Here is a 16,039-nt window from a genome sequence, read left to right as displayed (position 1 = left end):
TCTTTTTCATTTTCTAATGGCACGGCAATGTTGGTAAGTAATTTGTATAAAAGCCTAATCGAATTCTTCAGATTATATTAAAAATTGTAGAGTTGCGTGGGAGAGATCGACTAAGAAATACCCGGAGACCAGCCCTCTGCACACTTTTGGCACATATAATATAATATAATATGTATAATATATGTTACAGCCTAGAGGCTAGATGGAATGCCATATAATTTTATCGAATCTTATCTTGTTGGCAGCCAGTTACAATCGCTTCTGTGCCGTTAAGCTATAAATTATTTTAAATTAGTTGTATTAGCAAATGTGATAGCCATGTTGATAAGACAATGAGGAAAACTTGAATTTCTTAAATTAAATTCTTTAAATTTATCTTAGACATTCATAGCTACTAAAGCTGCACTCAAATGCCGCATGACAACTAGTTAACGATGACCTTAGCGGAGCGCTTGAAGTTAACTAGACCTGGCGGGAGACTAACTAAATGCTGGATCATGAAATATAGCATGTCATCTTAAATATATATATAAATACATATTTATATACATAAACAAATATTTATTTGGTCAAGTATCAAAAATAATTCTCATGGGTTCAGATACCTATTCGTTATATCGGGATGCTCAATCTGTAGGGGTCGGTAATGTGGGGTATAGGCGAAATGCCAAATACTAGGCACAACGATGGCAGCTAACAACTGCCCGCCCATCTGAAGCAATACGGTTTCAGGATTGCCATTGAATAGTGGTGGAATGAGCACTTTGGCTGGATTCATGGAGGCGCCAGTGAGCTTGCGCTGCAAATGGTATAAATAATAAATTTTCCGAATTAACAAGGTGAGAGTGAAAAGTCGACTTACTCCTGCCAAATTGCATACGATAACCAGACAGCCCATTCGCAGGGTGACCGAGTCGAGAAAGCGTCCACTACGTACATCCCACAGTGCGCTCCAGGCGAGTATCAGCACCGAGGTGAGGAAGCTCTCAATTGCCAAGATTTGTACATTGGACAGACTATCCAATGGCTCCACAATGCACACTCCAAGTTTACAAGAATCAATTATGCCTTGCGATAGCATTTGCAACAACACATAATATCCAAAGGCCGCCCCTGCCAACTGGCAGACAACGTAGGTGAGCATCATAGTGGATCCTATGTGGCCCAGAAGACAGCACGCGATTGTAACGCAAGGATTGGCATGTGCGCCCGATATGAATCCAAAGATATGCATTACCACGACAGTGGCCAATCCGTAGGTCAAGCTTGATATTAGATATTCGCTTGCATCCTGCTCGTTCACACTGCAGCCCATACAACTGATAATAATAAAAACAGCTGTGGCGGAAAACTCGCTGAGTCCGCGCATAAAAATGAAACTATTAACTAACATTTTCGACCTACGCAACATACAATTTGGCATCGTTACAAAAATAAAGTTTTACAGAAATATATATGTGTGCACTGCTTAAGTCGAGATATGTTTCCTTTTACAAATCTTTAATGTATGCGACATGGGTGTCTAAAACATTATTATTTTTCAAATCTGACAGTTGAGTCATTACGCCTTAAATTCGAAATCAAAAACAGAGTGAAATTTTCCCTTGGGCTTGGGGCTCACTACAGCCGTTACATTTAAGCTGACCAAACTGTGTCAGCAAAATACCAAACGGAGCAGTATCAATATATGGTCACTCTCGAACGAGTGCTGCCATATCGAGCTACCTATAACAGAGTGGCAATTGGGGCGAGAACTGCAGACACGTATTTATTTATATTAGATGTTTTTTTATATCAATTCAATTGTGCCTAAATTAAGTAGTCAACGCAGTAAACAACAAGCGCAGCAGCTGGCCCACAATGTTTGCCAATCTGAAAAATAAACTCATCGAGGAGGTGAAAGCGTCGCCGTCCAAATTCCAACAATTTGCAAATGCAGCCCAGGCAAGACACAAAAAAAAAAATAAAAATTAATGAAAACATACACACACAAGCAATCTATTGTGTGTTTGTGTATGTGTTTGGCTTAACGGGGAGGTGATACATCCAAAACAGTCAATGCAATTGGCTAGTACTATTTAATTTGACCCATTTGAATGAAACTGGCAGCTGGGTGCACACCCAACCCCCCTAACACATTCGCATACACAACACAATCGCACCGCATGACACACACACACATATGCAGAAGAATTTTATCGGTTTGCTTTCTTGTAGGCCGCCGTGAGCTCATCGTCCAGCACAACAACACCGAACAGCTCGGAGAATACCGATACCGGCACTAATGAGAATTTCTTTAGCATCACGGAAGAGGGTAACTTTATATACGATTCATTTTCTTATCGGTGTTATAAAGGTATTCGTTTCTACTTGTCAATTGCACAGATACGCCACAAAACTCTCCCTACCGCATACAAAAGTTGCCGCGCGGTGGGCGTGCATCTACACAGTCACTGAATGGCATGGGAAGCGGCGCTATACCACGCACTCGCAAGCTCTCCAACTCGTCCATGGCCAGCGATGTGTCGTTCCGTTTGCCTACATATGATGCGCCAGCGGTAAGTGCGTGGGAATTGCATACTCGATTCAATTGATCGAACTAATGTTGTTTTTCAAACAGACGTATCACTTGCAGTCAGATTTGGACGAGACGAGCAGTGAGTTTGACGATTCCGCATCGACGGCACGTCTGGATGTTATCACTAAGGATCAGCTCTACGATGCATACAAGAAGTCGCTGGATCGTTATCACAAATACCGCTGCCGCTACACAGATCTAGCTAAAAAGTATAGGGAACTGGAGCGAGACAGTAGCAAGGCGCGGGTATGAATAGAATACAAGACATAGAGAAGAAGAAGCATGCAAAAAATCTAATCCCATTACCCTTTCAGTCTGTGCTTGTTGAGACTCAGGACAAGGCGCTGCGTCGCATTAGCGAGCTACGTGAACAATGTTCTCTGGAACAACAGGCCAAGGCGCATTTGGAGGAGGCTCTGCGCATCGAAATGGACGATATGAGCTGTAAGATGCAGGCCTACCAGACCAAGCTGAAGCTATTAGGTGAGAATCCGGACAATGTGACAGCTGCGCTCGAGCGTGGTCAGGTGGACACTGCCGACAAGCTGATCGATCTTGAGGAGCCAATAATAACACCAGTTGCGGCGCCAACTGCAAATGGCAGTCAGCCCGCACAGGAGCTAGACGCAGATCTCGCAAACCTACGCCAATTGTTGGTCGAGCAAGAAACGCAGTTAAAGCAGCTGACTAAAAACAATGAGGAGGCTAACGATACAATTGCTGCGTTACGCAAGCAGGAAGAGGAAAATGTATTTCTGCTGGCACAGACCAAACAAGCTATACACACGGAGCTAGAGCACAAGGAAACTGAAGTGCGCCAGCTGCAAGACACGGTAAAGCAACTTGAGACTGAACTGGAAATTGCCAATGGTAGAGAAACACAGTCAGGTGACATTAAGGAGCAGCTCAAGAAATTACAAATCGCAAAACAGGAAGTAGAGGCTAAACTTATTGCATCGGAGCATGTTCTAAGCACACTAAGAGAGCAGCACACCGAAAAGGAGCAACAGTTGGCTGCTGAGCACAAGAAAACTGCGTCTGAATTGGCACTCAAGGAGAAGGAGATACAACAACTACAAGACAAGTTGAAGCAGCAAGAAGTTGAGCTCGAACAGGCTAATAATGGTAACATCGAGGCAAATGACATAAAGGAGCAGCTGAAGGCTGTACAAAATGCCAAACAGGAAGCAGAAGCAAAACTTTCTGCAACCGAACTAGAATTAAATTCACTGAAAACTAAACTCACAGAAAAGAATCAACAGGTGGCGGAGCAGTTGGAAAAAGCCAATTCTGAACTTGAGCAAAAAGAAATCAAATTGCAGCAGTTGAATAAAAAGCTGAAGCAACAACAAATCGAACTCGAGCTGGTCAGCAGTCAAGAAGCTCAAAATGGCTATGTGAAAGAACAATTATTGCTGCTGCAAAATGCCAAACAGGAAGCGGATGCTCAGCTACTAATAGCGGAGCAGCAGTTGAATAAACTTAGATTAGAATACACGGCAAAGGAGCAACAGAACGCTGAGCAGGAGAAGGAACACCAATCCAGGCAGGAGCAAAATCAAAATGAAGTGCGACAACTGCAGGAAAAACTTTTAAAGCTAGAATCTGAATTGGAATCGTCCAAGTCTCATATAACAGAAGCCAGTGACCTTAAAGAACAACTGCAGAAATCCAAACAAGTAGCAGATGCCAAGCTATTGGCATTGGAGGAACAGCTAAACAGTCTGAGAAATGAGAATGCGGAAAAGGTGCAACAAGTGGAGGCACTGCAAGAGCAACTTCGCATGCTGAAAACGGACAGCGAGCAAAGTTTGCAAGACTTGCGTTTGCATAATAATCAGCTAAATGAAATTGTGCAACGCAACCAGCAGAACGAAATAACTTTGATAGAGGTGCAGAGTCAACTAGAAGACGCCAGAGCACGACTGGTGGAGCAAGAGCAGCGCGTGATTGAAACCGAAAAGAGTCTCGAAGGTGAACAGGAAACGGTAGCCGCATTAAGTATTGAGAAATCAGCTGCGGAAGAACAAACACTCAAATTGCAACGTGAGCTGCAAGTACTAAGCGAGCAATATGCCAGCAGCACGAACAGTGAGTCGGAGGCGATAGCATCTTTGAGGTTGCAGATTGAAACACTCAATGAACAGCTGACCAATGCTCAATCTGGCGCACTGGCCAAGGAGAAGGAGCTCAAGGCCAGCGGCAACAAGCTGAACAAGCTTAAAAAACAACACGAGCAGCTGCAGGCAAAACACAGCGAGCAAGCAACCAGCATAGAGCAGCTCAAGGCGGAGTTGGCGAATGTTGAGGAGTTGCGAAGAGAGAAGCAGGAACTGCAAGAGCGCGTCAATGTTATACTCGAGGAGATCACAACGATGCAGACACATCTGCAGGAAGTGCAGAGTGCGCAGACACAGCTACAGAGCGAGAAACAGAAGCTGGAAACACACATTGAGGCCCTGCAGCAGCAACAACAGCAGCAGAATGCACAGGGCGAGCAGTCGACGGCCCGACTCGAAGAGATTGAGCGCGAGAACAGCAAATTGGCCGAGCACAACTGTCTGCTACAGGAGCAGAATAATCATTTGCAGAAGCAACAGGATGAGCTTACCAAGCTGCAGACGAAAATGCAACAGGTGCTCGATGAGCATTCCAAGCTGCAAAATGCCCAAGAGATTATGGAGCACGATCATCGCACGCTGCAGGACAAATGTGACGCGTTCGAAAAAGAAAATCTTCTAGCGAAAGATGAGCTCAACTGCTTGCAGCAAACAAAGTCTGCTCTGGAATCAGAGAGGAGTACTTTGCAGCTCGACTTGGATCAAGTGCAACAGCAACTTTCAGAGTTTCGCGAACGACAACGCGAACTTGATCAGCAGCTGGAAGAGCAGACACAGCGTTGCTCGGAGCTGGAGGGCAGCAACGAGCAGTTGCCGGCTCTGCAGGCAACTGTTCACAATTTACGCGAGCAATTGGAGTCGTTTAACGAGAGGGAACAGGCGATGCTAGAAAAAGCTCAAGCTACCAGCGTAACTCATGCAGCCCAGCTGGAAACGTTAGAAGCGCGTTGGAGTGCGGCCAATGGCGACGTTCACCGTTTGCAAGAATCGAATGATGTGCTCCAGAAGGAAATCGAGACACTAAGGAGCTCCACGCATAAGAAATCTGAATTCGAACAACTTGAAATTGAGAATGAATATCTAAACAAGCACGCCAAACAGTTGGAAAAGGAACTCGCATTGGCACTGGCTACTCACGGCGACAACGGCGAGAAACTGAAGTCGCTGCAGTGTGAGCTCTACGTACTGCAGGAGCAGGTTGAACAGCATACCAGTCAGCTGGCGGAGAAGGACTCAGAAGCCGCATTAGCTAAAGCGGAGGCAGTGCAACTGAAGTTGTCGCTGGAAGAGCAGACCCTAGAGTTGACGCGTCAGACTGAGCACGCCAAATTTGTTAGCGAACAGAACGATACGGTGCAAAAGGAACTGATGCACACTCAACAACAATTGCAGGAGCGTCAAGCTGAACTGTCCAAAACGCAGGAACAACGCGACAGTCTGGAGGAGCAACTGAACAAGATTAAAAGTGAACAGGAGCAGGCACCAGCAGTGCTGTCAAATGATTCAGAGCATCTACGCAGCCTCAACGAACAGTTACAGCGCGAGCTGGAGGATTTAAAGCACAAAACCAATGGAGAGCAGACGAATCTGCAGCAGGAAATTGATGAGCTACAATCCAACAATAAGGAAATGACTGAACGCATCACGGAACTGGAAACACAACGAGCTGACATACAGGCCCAACAGCTGCTGGCCAGCTTGGCACCCAAGAGTGTTCAGGAGGTGGCTGCCATCGACGAGAAGGCACAACTTGAGGCAAAGCTTAAAGACATCATGAACGAGGTGCAGGACGTGACAAACCGAAATCTTTTCCTGGAACAAAAGTGTGAAAACTTTCTGATACTCGAGCAATCCAATGAGCGCCTCAAACTGCAAAACGCAAAATTGTCGCGGCAATTGGATGAAACACTGGTAAGTCAACTATCCACAGGAATAAGCCCGTGTTTAACTGAATTAATGTCTTACAGGTATCCATGCAGCATAGCGATAACGTTCCACCTAACACGGAATTCGAATATCTGCGTAACATCATGTTCCAGGTAGCGAACAACCTAATTATAGATAACTTTTTATTATATCTCTCTACATATTTGCAGTATTTAACGGGCAATACGAATAATGAAACTCTCGTAAAAGTCATATCGGCAGTGCTGAAATTTTCGCCACAGCAGGCACAGGTTGCCCTGGAAAAGGAGCACCAGCGACGCTCACTAGTATGTTTGACAAATTTGACTAAATTAAAGCAGCATTCTATATCAATTGACTATTTGCAGCTTAACAAACTGATTTAGCAAGAGTTGTTGGCATCCTACGATACTGGCAACTACAAATTCAAGCTGAACGTTTAGCCCAAGTTCACAAGTACCTTACCTCAACTTAGTCACAAGTTGTTGCTCTATCTGCTGCTTAAGGCTTTTCGACTTGCAGGCGGCGTAGTTAATAATACTTATATTGATCTACTTACATATGTGTGTATATCCCCATGCTTGTTGTACAGTCACGAAACTCTGAACGAAACAAACACTCTTGTATATTTGAAATTACGCTAATCTTTATGTTGCTCGATTGACATAGCACACACATACACACACTCCACGCTTTTTTGTTTGATTTAACGTGCAATCATTTATAACATTTAATGTGTATTCCTTTCTAATGCAAGTTCATTTTAGTTCTAAGTGAAAAATTGTAAAAATATCACTTGCAGTTGGCATTTAGTTTAATTCAAAATAATATATATATATATACTATATACATACAAATAAATAGTTAAAATTCATACAAACTACCAACTCGATATTCGGAACTGTTTCAGTTGAATTATACCCTCGATGCTAGCAGGTACTGCTGGCGTCGCTCAACAAAGGTGCGAAGCATTGCGCGTGTCAGCGATGTTAATTGGTGGTCAGGCCTGTAGCTCTGCAAGGCTTCCACAACAAATGCGTAGCCGAATCGTTGCATGCGTAGTATGGCCTGAACGGCTGCCTCCTGCACGCCAGGCCGTGGCACCGCCACGAGTATCCGCTTGAAAAGCGCTATGTAGCCCGTGATATCCGATTGTCCGTCCAGCCGTAGCTGCTTGACAATCGTCGACGTGCACTGCAGCAGGCTTTCCATGCGTGCATCGTATTCCTCGTTCTCTACACAGAAATCACAGTAGCTGTTGGCAAGCGGCATCAGATGTTCCGCCAGTAAGTTGGCCACATTGAGTTGGATGCTTCGCCTGCAGAAGAGGGCAAAGGCATAGCTCAGCTGATGGGCGCGGCCCGCTTTAATCTTCTCCACTAGGTTCTCGATCACCTGCTGCTTCGTTGGCTCAAATGGCTGGAAGTGGTATTCAAACCGAAGCTTGGATATTAGCGCACGGTCCGGTCCTTGGGGATCACTTACATTGTACTGATGGCACATCAGCAGATGCTTCAAGACCGTAATTAAAGGATCACTATGATCATAATCTCGCTCCTCTCGATGCGGCAACACTGTGGGAAAATGGCAGAGCACTTCCAACACCAGGAGTGACATCTGCTTACTGTAGTGGTAGAGTATTTTCGCTAGCAACAGGCGTGCTGGATTCGAATAGCTCTCGACGGGATTTGTTAGGCTTTCCTGCAGTCCAATCAACTGCAAAAAGAGTTTCACAAATTTATGTGCCATGGGGTCTGACAATCGGTCTTTCGGGTTGAACAAACGCTGCTCCAACGTCTTCATGAAGTGTTCTATAAACGAGCATCTCTCACAGTCAAACTGCTTAAGCATTGTCAGCAGCCGTTCCAAGATTAGGACATCTTTGACGCCTGCTTCGACCGACAGTTCACCATATCCAGATATTAGGACATTGATAAGTACTGGGTCATCTATTGCTGCCAACTGGGTAGACGTCAGTTCCAACGGCACTGAGAGTTTAAGGTAATCGATTATTTTAGAATGCAGCTGATCCATTTGTTTCTTATTTGGTTTCTGCTTTCGATGACTCCTTTGCTTAATATCAGCTTTATGGGCGTTAATCATGTAGGATAGCAGCGCCTTTGGCGCACTCAAGTTGTTTTGGCTATCGGGTGCATCCAGGGGAATTTCGATGGGCTCGCAATCATCCGCCTCACAGTTAGCTGAGTCGACGGGCGACATTGGGGAACACTCATGTATGCAGTTTAGTTGCACGTCGGTTACGTTGCTCGAGTCTTGGTTATCAGCTTCCATCAGTAGCTGCTTGGCTTGCGAACGCGTGAGCCGCTTTTCAGTGGGCTGTGACTCAGGAGAGCCATTCATGCTGGAATTTCGCTTACGTTTTCGATTTTGGTGCTTGACTTCATCGTGGTGTTCCATGACCAGATTCTTGTCCGTACAATCTGCGTCAGAAGCGATGGCGTCTTCACTTATCGCCGATTGAGAATCGGATGAACTACATGAGCTCGCTTTTCGCATACGTTTATCATCGGGTATTATCACAGGCAGGCTTTCTATGGTATTTTGAAAACATTTATCTCCCTCATTATCAGAATCCACGTGCAGGTCATCATTGATGACTAATCTTTTGTCCATGCTGTCCACATCCGAATCGCTTGATTCGTCACATGTTTCCCGCTTCAGTTTATCAATAAATATCGACATCGGCGACATCTCATCGTTGTGCACGAAGTCGCTGTGGATATCAGCATAAGCGATAAATAAATTCCTGTCCGCACTGTTCGTATCAGAATCGTCTGATTCCTCATTTGCAGTCTGTTGGGGCTCAACAGGAGTTATCAAAGCCAATTTGTCTGCAGTAATCGAAACCTGTGAGCTTGTATCATGGTCATCCGTACCGCTCTGAAGATCGTTTGACACTGAGATATTATTCACACTTTCATCGGAATCGATTGATTCCTCACTTATCGCCGACTTTGCCTCGCGTGCAATGCGCTTGCTTACTCCTCGTATGGGTTTTTCGGAGGGAACTGTCACAGGCTGAAGTTTTATATCTCCATTGTTGATGACTAAACTCTCTTCTTCACTAGATGCTGACTGAGACTCAGATGAACTACTCGTACTTGGCTTTCGCTTGCGGTCATAAGCACAAAATTTCACAGGTGGCTGCTTCACATTTGGCAGGTTTTCCTTATCGCTGGGAAAGTCGCCATTATTGATGACTAAATTGGTGTTCGGCGCTATATCTTCATGCTGGACGACGTAATCATTGTGTATTTCCTCATTCACGATAATTGAATTCATGGACTTCGAACTTTTGCTGTCAGTGTTTGCTTCTGCAATTGCCACCTGCCTGTCCTGATTCGTTTCATCTTCCGAATCCGAATCACTGCCAAACAGCGCCAATAAATGATCTGCAGGTAGCGAATCAACTTGTTCAGGAACAATATGTTTTACTGACGGCTGTGAATGGCTGGGATGTGACTTATCCTCTACTGCACATCTGATATGCAACGATACGTGTTCCACTGCATCATTCACTTGCGTGTCCATACTATGGGACAAGTCTAATAAAGGACTTTGTGGAGCAAACTCCTCACAAACAATAGGCGTGATCGGCGGCTGTTTAGTATTTGCTGTTGCAGATGTCAGTTGCAGCAATTGACGTTCCTCTGCGTTCAGCTGAATGTCGAAGTTATCACAGTTAGGGTTGTGAAAAGCATTTAATTTGGTTAGGAAATTAACTGCAGTTTCTGTGGGTGATGCGGGCCTCGAAATTTCCTTCTGCTTCGGCTGTGCCTGTGACTGTCGTCGTGCGCATGGTTTTAGTTTCCTTTTCTTTGGTTTGATGTTGGGCTTTCGCATTGCCCTGAACAGAGGTTTAATCGGCAGTCGTATGGGCGTCAGGTCTAGCTCTGTTTTCGGTGGCGGTGATTTTATGTGATCTGTGTGAGCATCAGGTAGTGATCCTTCATCTGCCGGTGCCATAAATTTGGTTTCTGCAAGCACGATATTAAGTTTGCTTTTATGGAAATTAAGTGTTACCAACTTACCTTTGTTACTAATGTTTTTGCTGCATGCAACATTTTGAGCTTGGTGGCTCTCGTACAGCGTGTCAAACCAGCTGCGAAAATCAGCCTGGCTAATGGAACTCGCAGAGCTACTCTGTAGGGCAACAAACACCATTTGGCCCATAACTTGCCAGACCTCTTCGAATACCTGGGATGGCATTTTGGCTAGAATGCTTTGATTATGCGGCAAAAAGCTGAGCAACTCCTTGGCCATGTGGTGGCTATTGCCATCAAGTGCAGCTGCATCAAAAGGCGGCGCCAATTCATCCTTGACACTATCATACATGGCTCGGGATGGTGGTCTGGAATCAGAATGCTTCAATTGAGCTGGCAGTTCTGGGAGGTAGTCAATCTCCCGATACACATTGCACAACTCTGTGCAAGTCCCGATACTAGTCATTGGCGACGCTTCCGGTGTTGGTGACTGATCAATGATGGGGCTCAGCGGCGCAATAGTCCAGGGGAGTATCTTTTCCAATATTTGATAAGCATTAAGAGGGGGCTTCGGCTCTGGAAAGCAGGTGCCCACATCGTGCATTTTGATGAACGATGCCGTCGTTGTACCGCGTGTTGTTGTGGTGTTCTTGTGCTGTATGCCCTGATCTCGTGTGGTTACAAAACTTTCGCTCTGTACGGCAATCGAGCACATTTCCGGCTTGCTGGGTGCCAAAATCTGCGTGTCCAGCGTTTGTGTGGATGAAGTTGCTTGCGTTGTTGACGAAATTTTCGTTCGTTTCTTTGTTGGGCTCTTCGAAGGAGGTAAACAAATATTTGCCGACTTGCAGTAATCTTTTAGCTTGCGCAGCATATTATGCTCGGCCCGCGTTAAGCCATTAGAACTAGGGTCATCGAGAATTCGCAGCGCCAGCTGCATAAAAATAATGACCATATCTTTAGCATCAACTGGCAGACACTTTATTTTTGCTTGCTCCTCTAGCTGCTCGCAGTTTAGCTTTTGTACGTCCAGCTGCTTTTCCAGCTCAGAGCAACGCTTACTATCTTCAAGCGCTCGGCGCTCGAGCTCGATGCGTTGTTTTTTCTCCTGCTGGTACAACTCAGTTACCTCGCTAGCAGTTCGCTTTACGCTGCTCAGCTGCTGCTGTTGTGCCTCAAACTCTTTTACCTGGCGCACTAGTTCATCGTTGGCGGCAATGAGGTCGGCGACCTGGAGACGCTTTTTTGACAACTGCCCATTTGCGGGTATTGTCTGCGAATTGTCATTAATTCCGTTTTGCGATCGCTCATGTGGTGGACTGAACAAAAAATTTAACTCTTCGAAACCCAAACCCACAGACATGATCGTAGTTTTTATTTTGTTTTTTTTTTTTTATGTGTATTTCACGTGTTTGCTGCGAGAGGTAAACGTTTGTGCTTTAGTCCATGCCCTGCTTAAGCGTTCTCTTTACCGGGCAAATGCAACAATGTTAAAACGAGAAGCGCGCATCATTACTACTTTAATACCACAAACAAGCATACCAATCAAATTATCGGTAGACATAAATAAAAGGAAATATAACTAAAATGAAATGAGCCCGTTTCACGACCGGCGATATTAATAACATTGACACTGCAAGTGTGACCGTAGGAAAGAAATTATCTTGACCGAGGATATTTAAAAAAAAACCAAGTAGTCGATAAGTTGATAAAATGAAATAACACTTTTAAAAACTTATTATATTGTTGTAAGCATACTAGAAGCATCGTCTTCTTTTTCATAAATTGTGTATTGTATATTATTCCCGAAATACACAAGGTTGGCAGTTCTAAAAAGTCGCATCCAACTTCACATTTAGCCAGGGCTGCAGCGCCACATTAAAATATTGTGGTAATCTCTACGTCTTGCACAGGTACGTAACTGCGGCATTCGCAACGAAAATTACATAATTTTTTATATTTCTTAAATTTTAATAAACGGTCAGTAAACAAATCACAACCATGGCCGACAAAGCTGCTGCTGAGAAACCTGCTGGACGTCCAATGAGATATCCATACACTTTCTCGGCTAAAATTGCCCAGTTCCCAATCAAGCATTACATTAAGAATCAATGGATCTGGCGCTACTACTTCATTGCGGCAATCGCTTGTGTGCCAGTTTTCTACAAGATCAGCCGATTGGGTAAGTATCCGTTATAAGGACCTACATCTTACTACATTTGTTATTAATGTTTGATTTCCGTGCAGCCAACTCGCCCGAAAACAAGAAGGCATGGGCCGAAAGCCAGGCTAAGGAGGCTGCCGCGCACCATTAACTTACTAAGTTCAGCGGAGCTGCCATTGATTTAGTTGTTTAAAGTTGCATCTACATTTCGAAGCCGTTTCAGGTGGCTTAACTTAAATATTGATTGGTGAATAAATGATTTAAAACGTACATTGATTTTACATTCATAAAAAAATATATTTTGCTCGAAACCATTCACGTCAACGTGTTGTTGACATTCACAGTGAATACGGACAGGGCTGCACATGTTTTATTTGACGTTATGTGGCAACGTTTTCAACCAGCTGCTAAAAAAAATTGCCATCGTGAGCAAATATTGTAAAGCGGTTTTATAACAAATTTATTTATAAGGTAAATAAAAATGGGTCATCTAAAGCTAGTCCCAATGTCATATCATGATTAGGTTCCTATGCCTCTAAGCTACCCGAATTTCTATATTTTCAAGCCAACAAAATGGTTGTAACAAGCGAACAGGTACATATGTAGCCTCATTTACTATTAAACAACAATTTAGCTTGAAGTTTTATTTGGCATGTGTAGTGAACTAGGAAGTGTTTGGTCAATTTCAAATTACTTGTGCCTAATTATATTGTGTACCTCTATTCCATAGAGCTCATCGACCTCTGCAATAACTAAGCAGAAAAAGCAACGCCAACGAAATCGTCCCAGAAATAAACGAAATCGTTTGGAAGATAGCGAAGCTAAGCCAAAACAAAACGACAGCGCCATGCAAAAATCGAACAGTAACCCACAGCAGAACACATCGACGGACAAAACGCGCGAGCAAATAATGGCCGAGCGGGAGGCGAAAAAGCAAGCGAAACTGGCAAAGAAACAGAAACTTAACGCTCCAGCAACCACAATTATTACCGAAGTGGAGCAAACGACCATCACGAAAAAGCTAACGACTACGACAACAACAACAACGAAAGAACAAAACCTACTGCCGCTACACTCTACAAATGTCGCTGACACAAAAACTGCATCTGAAGCATCCGCAATAAGTTCTACAGATGTTAAGCCAACTGCACCAGCTGGTGAAAAAACTCGTGAGCAAATCAAAGCAGAGCGCGAGGCGAAAAAAGCTGCCAAACATGCTGCAAAGTCTATCAAGTCCAACAATGTGGATGCAGCAGCTGACCAATTAAGCGACCTGCAAGTTGCTACCAAGACCGAAACTGCCTCAGCAGCAAGTGCATTAACAGCGGATCATGAAAAGGTGAGTGGAAAGGTTATTGAATTGTTTATCTGCGGTAATCGATTATACATACGCTTGCGTGTGTAAAAACTGATTATTTAAATAACCAAAAGGTCATAACGATTGCAACTTAAGGAGCGTCAAGCGTGCATTGTATATGCAACGCTTATTCAGCAGCTGTTTAATACTTTTTCCTATACGATACTTTTATTATATACATTATTTATTACTGATCCATTGTATCTGCTTTGCAGAAAAAGCCAGCACTTAGCAAGGCGGAACGTCGAGCCATACAGGAAGCGCAGCGCGCTGCCAAGGCGCAGGGTCAAACTAAAAAGCCGCCAGGTGGTGTTCAGACAGCAGGAGCAAACAGTGTTAAAAAGGCACCAAGTGTGGATGCCACGCCTGTCAAGGAACAGAGAGATGACAAACATGACAAGCATGAATCACCCGCCAAGTCGCCATCAAAGTCTGGAACACTCAAAGCGGATCGTGAGTGCAAAGTGAAGCTGTTTAATCATTTGGTGAGCGCGGACAAAGATGCCAGCTTATTCATCAACGATCCCAATGTACATCCGAGCATGGCGCGACTGGGTGTACAATATGCCCAGCGGACAATTGTCGGGTCTAATGCGCGCTGCATTGCTTTTCTGCATGCATTGCGGCAGGTGGTGCAGGATTTCGAGACGCCCGCCAAGAAGGAGTTCGGTCGCAGTCTTGATGTAGCAGTCAAGCATCATGTCGATCATCTGAACAAGTGTCGACCGCTGGCCGTATCCGTATACAATGCCTACAAGCAGTTTAAGAATCAGTTAACGCAGCTGCCAACGGACACACCTGAGACGGAGGTAAGTAGCGGAACAGTGATTGGAGGGAAGCTATAGTTATTAATTGTTGTCTGTTTTTGTTTCAGTTAAAAGAGCTACTCGGACATTTTATTGACACCTATATAGAGAATCAGATTGGCAAGGCGGCGCAAGCCATCAGCAGTTCCATGCAAGAGAAAATTACAGACGGCGACGTATTGCTCACCTTTGCCTGCTCATCGCTTATTCAATTCATTTGCGAGGAGGCTAAGCGTCGCAAGGTGACATTTCGAGTAATTGTCGTCGATTCACGGCCTTTCTGTGAGGGCCAGGAGATGCTGCGTCGACTGCACGCCTGCGGTATACCATGCACCTATGTGCTAATCAACGCCATCAGCTACGTAATGCCGGAGGCCACCAAAGTGATGCTGGGAGCGCACGCGTTGTTAGCCAATGGATATGTAATGGCTAGAACGGGCACAGCCCAAGTGGCTCTCGTTGCCAATTCCCATAACGTGCCGGTACTTGTATGCTGCGAGACACACAAGTTCAGTGAACGTTTCCAGACTGATGCTATTGTCTATAACGAGTTGTGCGATCCCAATCTGCTGGTGATGGATGGAAAGTGCTGCCTCAATAACTGGCAATCGAAGAGCCGGCTAACGCCACTCAATCTGAGCTACGATATAACACCACCCGAACTGGTCAGCGCCGTTGTCACCGAGGTGGCCATTCTGCCTTGCACCAGCGTGCCCGTCATTCTGCGCATCAAGCCAGACATTGGCTATTAAGATCTTTCATAGTCGTCGTACAATTATTTGAAAACCAGAACGCCACTCCACAGTCAAGGGCAATTGTTGAATAAATAATCATTTTATTATATTTTGATCAAACATTTTTGCATAGTACATTTACGGCTTGAAAAGCAGCTATAAACTGTCTGACAGCGTGCAGCAGACATTACGATAGTTTTTGTTTGTTTAACTGTATCCATGCAACTGTATGCTAATGGTATATAAGTATACACACCTAGGTATGCAATAATATATAAGCAATTGTACTGTCTTGTTTGTGTGAGATGTATGTTGAGGAGTCTGATTCAAATTTTACATAAATTCCTAAAGTAAAAAGGCATACGAATTGT

At 44.5% G+C, this 16,039-nt stretch overlaps 5 protein-coding genes across 6 annotated transcripts; 3 read left to right on the top strand and 2 right to left on the bottom strand.

Moving 5' to 3' along the window:
• Positions 1 to 546: 546 nt before the first annotated feature.
• Positions 547 to 1,518, bottom strand: LOC111603839 (aquaporin-2). The gene is made up of 2 exons (XM_023321608.2): positions 863 to 1,518; positions 547 to 799 (listed from the first exon to the last, which is right to left on the bottom strand). The coding sequence occupies exons 1-2, from the start codon at positions 1,421 to 1,423 to the stop codon at positions 590 to 592; spliced, it is 771 nt and encodes a 256-aa protein (XP_023177376.2). The 5' UTR covers positions 1,424 to 1,518; the 3' UTR covers positions 547 to 589.
• A 200-nt stretch (positions 1,519 to 1,718) lies between these two features.
• On the top strand, positions 1,719 to 7,023 carry LOC111603834 (myosin-10). The gene is made up of 8 exons (XM_023321599.2): positions 1,719 to 1,944; positions 2,218 to 2,314; positions 2,386 to 2,558; positions 2,621 to 2,824; positions 2,893 to 6,609; positions 6,666 to 6,737; positions 6,795 to 6,911; positions 6,972 to 7,023. Exons 1-8 carry the CDS (start codon positions 1,861 to 1,863, stop codon positions 6,987 to 6,989), a joined length of 4,482 nt encoding a protein of 1,493 aa, XP_023177367.2. The 5' UTR covers positions 1,719 to 1,860; the 3' UTR covers positions 6,990 to 7,023.
• A 3-nt stretch (positions 7,024 to 7,026) lies between these two features.
• Positions 7,027 to 12,275, bottom strand: LOC111603835 (little elongation complex subunit 1). The gene is made up of 2 exons (XM_023321600.2): positions 10,656 to 12,275; positions 7,027 to 10,601 (listed from the first exon to the last, which is right to left on the bottom strand). Exons 1-2 carry the CDS (start codon positions 11,968 to 11,970, stop codon positions 7,519 to 7,521), a joined length of 4,398 nt encoding a protein of 1,465 aa, XP_023177368.2. The 5' UTR covers positions 11,971 to 12,275; the 3' UTR covers positions 7,027 to 7,518.
• Positions 12,276 to 12,345: 70 nt separating this feature from the next.
• LOC111603840 lies at positions 12,346 to 13,041 on the top strand. Its single transcript, XM_023321609.2, has 3 exons — positions 12,346 to 12,520; positions 12,593 to 12,789; positions 12,855 to 13,041. The coding sequence occupies exons 2-3, from the start codon at positions 12,609 to 12,611 to the stop codon at positions 12,920 to 12,922; spliced, it is 249 nt and encodes an 82-aa protein (XP_023177377.1). The 5' UTR covers positions 12,346 to 12,520; positions 12,593 to 12,608; the 3' UTR covers positions 12,923 to 13,041.
• Positions 13,042 to 13,140: 99 nt separating this feature from the next.
• On the top strand, positions 13,141 to 15,778 carry LOC111603838 (translation initiation factor eIF-2B subunit delta). 2 transcript variants are annotated; one of them, XM_023321606.2, is made up of 4 exons: positions 13,141 to 13,242; positions 13,502 to 14,110; positions 14,344 to 14,937; positions 15,003 to 15,778. In XM_023321606.2, exons 2-4 carry the CDS (start codon positions 13,619 to 13,621, stop codon positions 15,684 to 15,686), a joined length of 1,770 nt encoding a protein of 589 aa, XP_023177374.1. In that variant the 5' UTR covers positions 13,141 to 13,242; positions 13,502 to 13,618; the 3' UTR covers positions 15,687 to 15,778. The 2 variants fall into 2 exon arrangements, with proteins under 2 accessions (XP_023177374.1, XP_023177373.1); XM_023321605.2 differs by lacking the exon at positions 13,141 to 13,242 and adding an exon at positions 13,272 to 13,365.
• Positions 15,779 to 16,039: the final 261 nt, after the last annotated feature.

This window comes from Drosophila hydei, unplaced genomic scaffold (genome assembly GCF_003285905.1).
Source record: "Drosophila hydei strain 15085-1641.00,03,60 unplaced genomic scaffold, DhydRS2 tig00008134-arrow-pilon, whole genome shotgun sequence".
NCBI lineage: Eukaryota > Metazoa > Arthropoda > Insecta > Diptera > Drosophilidae > Drosophila > Drosophila hydei.
This window is presented reverse-complemented; position numbering and strand designations above follow the sequence as displayed.

Excerpts from the sequence above, each read along its gene's own strand:
- LOC111603840 (XM_023321609.2), top strand. The coding sequence starts at position 12,609 with ATGGCCGACAAAGCTGCTGCTGAGAAACCTGCTGGACGTCCAATGAGA. Across the intron at positions 12,790-12,854 it reads CTACAAGATCAGCCGATTGG|CCAACTCGCCCGAAAACAAG; the intron begins GTAAGTATCCGT and ends ATTTCCGTGCAG.
- LOC111603835 (XM_023321600.2), bottom strand. The coding sequence starts at position 11,970 with ATGTCTGTGGGTTTGGGTTTCGAAGAGTTAAATTTTTTGTTCAGTCCA. Across the intron at positions 10,602-10,655 it reads CAAAAACATTAGTAACAAAG|AAACCAAATTTATGGCACCG; the intron begins GTAAGTTGGTAA and ends TCGTGCTTGCAG.
- LOC111603839 (XM_023321608.2), bottom strand. The coding sequence starts at position 1,423 with ATGCCAAATTGTATGTTGCGTAGGTCGAAAATGTTAGTTAATAGTTTC. Across the intron at positions 800-862 it reads TCGTATGCAATTTGGCAGGA|CGCAAGCTCACTGGCGCCTC; the intron begins GTAAGTCGACTT and ends TACCATTTGCAG.
- LOC111603838 (XM_023321605.2), top strand. The coding sequence starts at position 13,345 with ATGGTTGTAACAAGCGAACAG. Across the intron at positions 14,111-14,343 it reads TAACAGCGGATCATGAAAAG|AAAAAGCCAGCACTTAGCAA; the intron begins GTGAGTGGAAAG and ends TCTGCTTTGCAG. Across the intron at positions 14,938-15,002 it reads CGGACACACCTGAGACGGAG|TTAAAAGAGCTACTCGGACA; the intron begins GTAAGTAGCGGA and ends TTTTTGTTTCAG.
- LOC111603834 (XM_023321599.2), top strand. The coding sequence starts at position 1,861 with ATGTTTGCCAATCTGAAAAATAAACTCATCGAGGAGGTGAAAGCGTCG. Across the intron at positions 6,610-6,665 it reads GGCAATTGGATGAAACACTG|GTATCCATGCAGCATAGCGA; the intron begins GTAAGTCAACTA and ends AATGTCTTACAG. Across the intron at positions 6,738-6,794 it reads TGCGTAACATCATGTTCCAG|TATTTAACGGGCAATACGAA; the intron begins GTAGCGAACAAC and ends ACATATTTGCAG.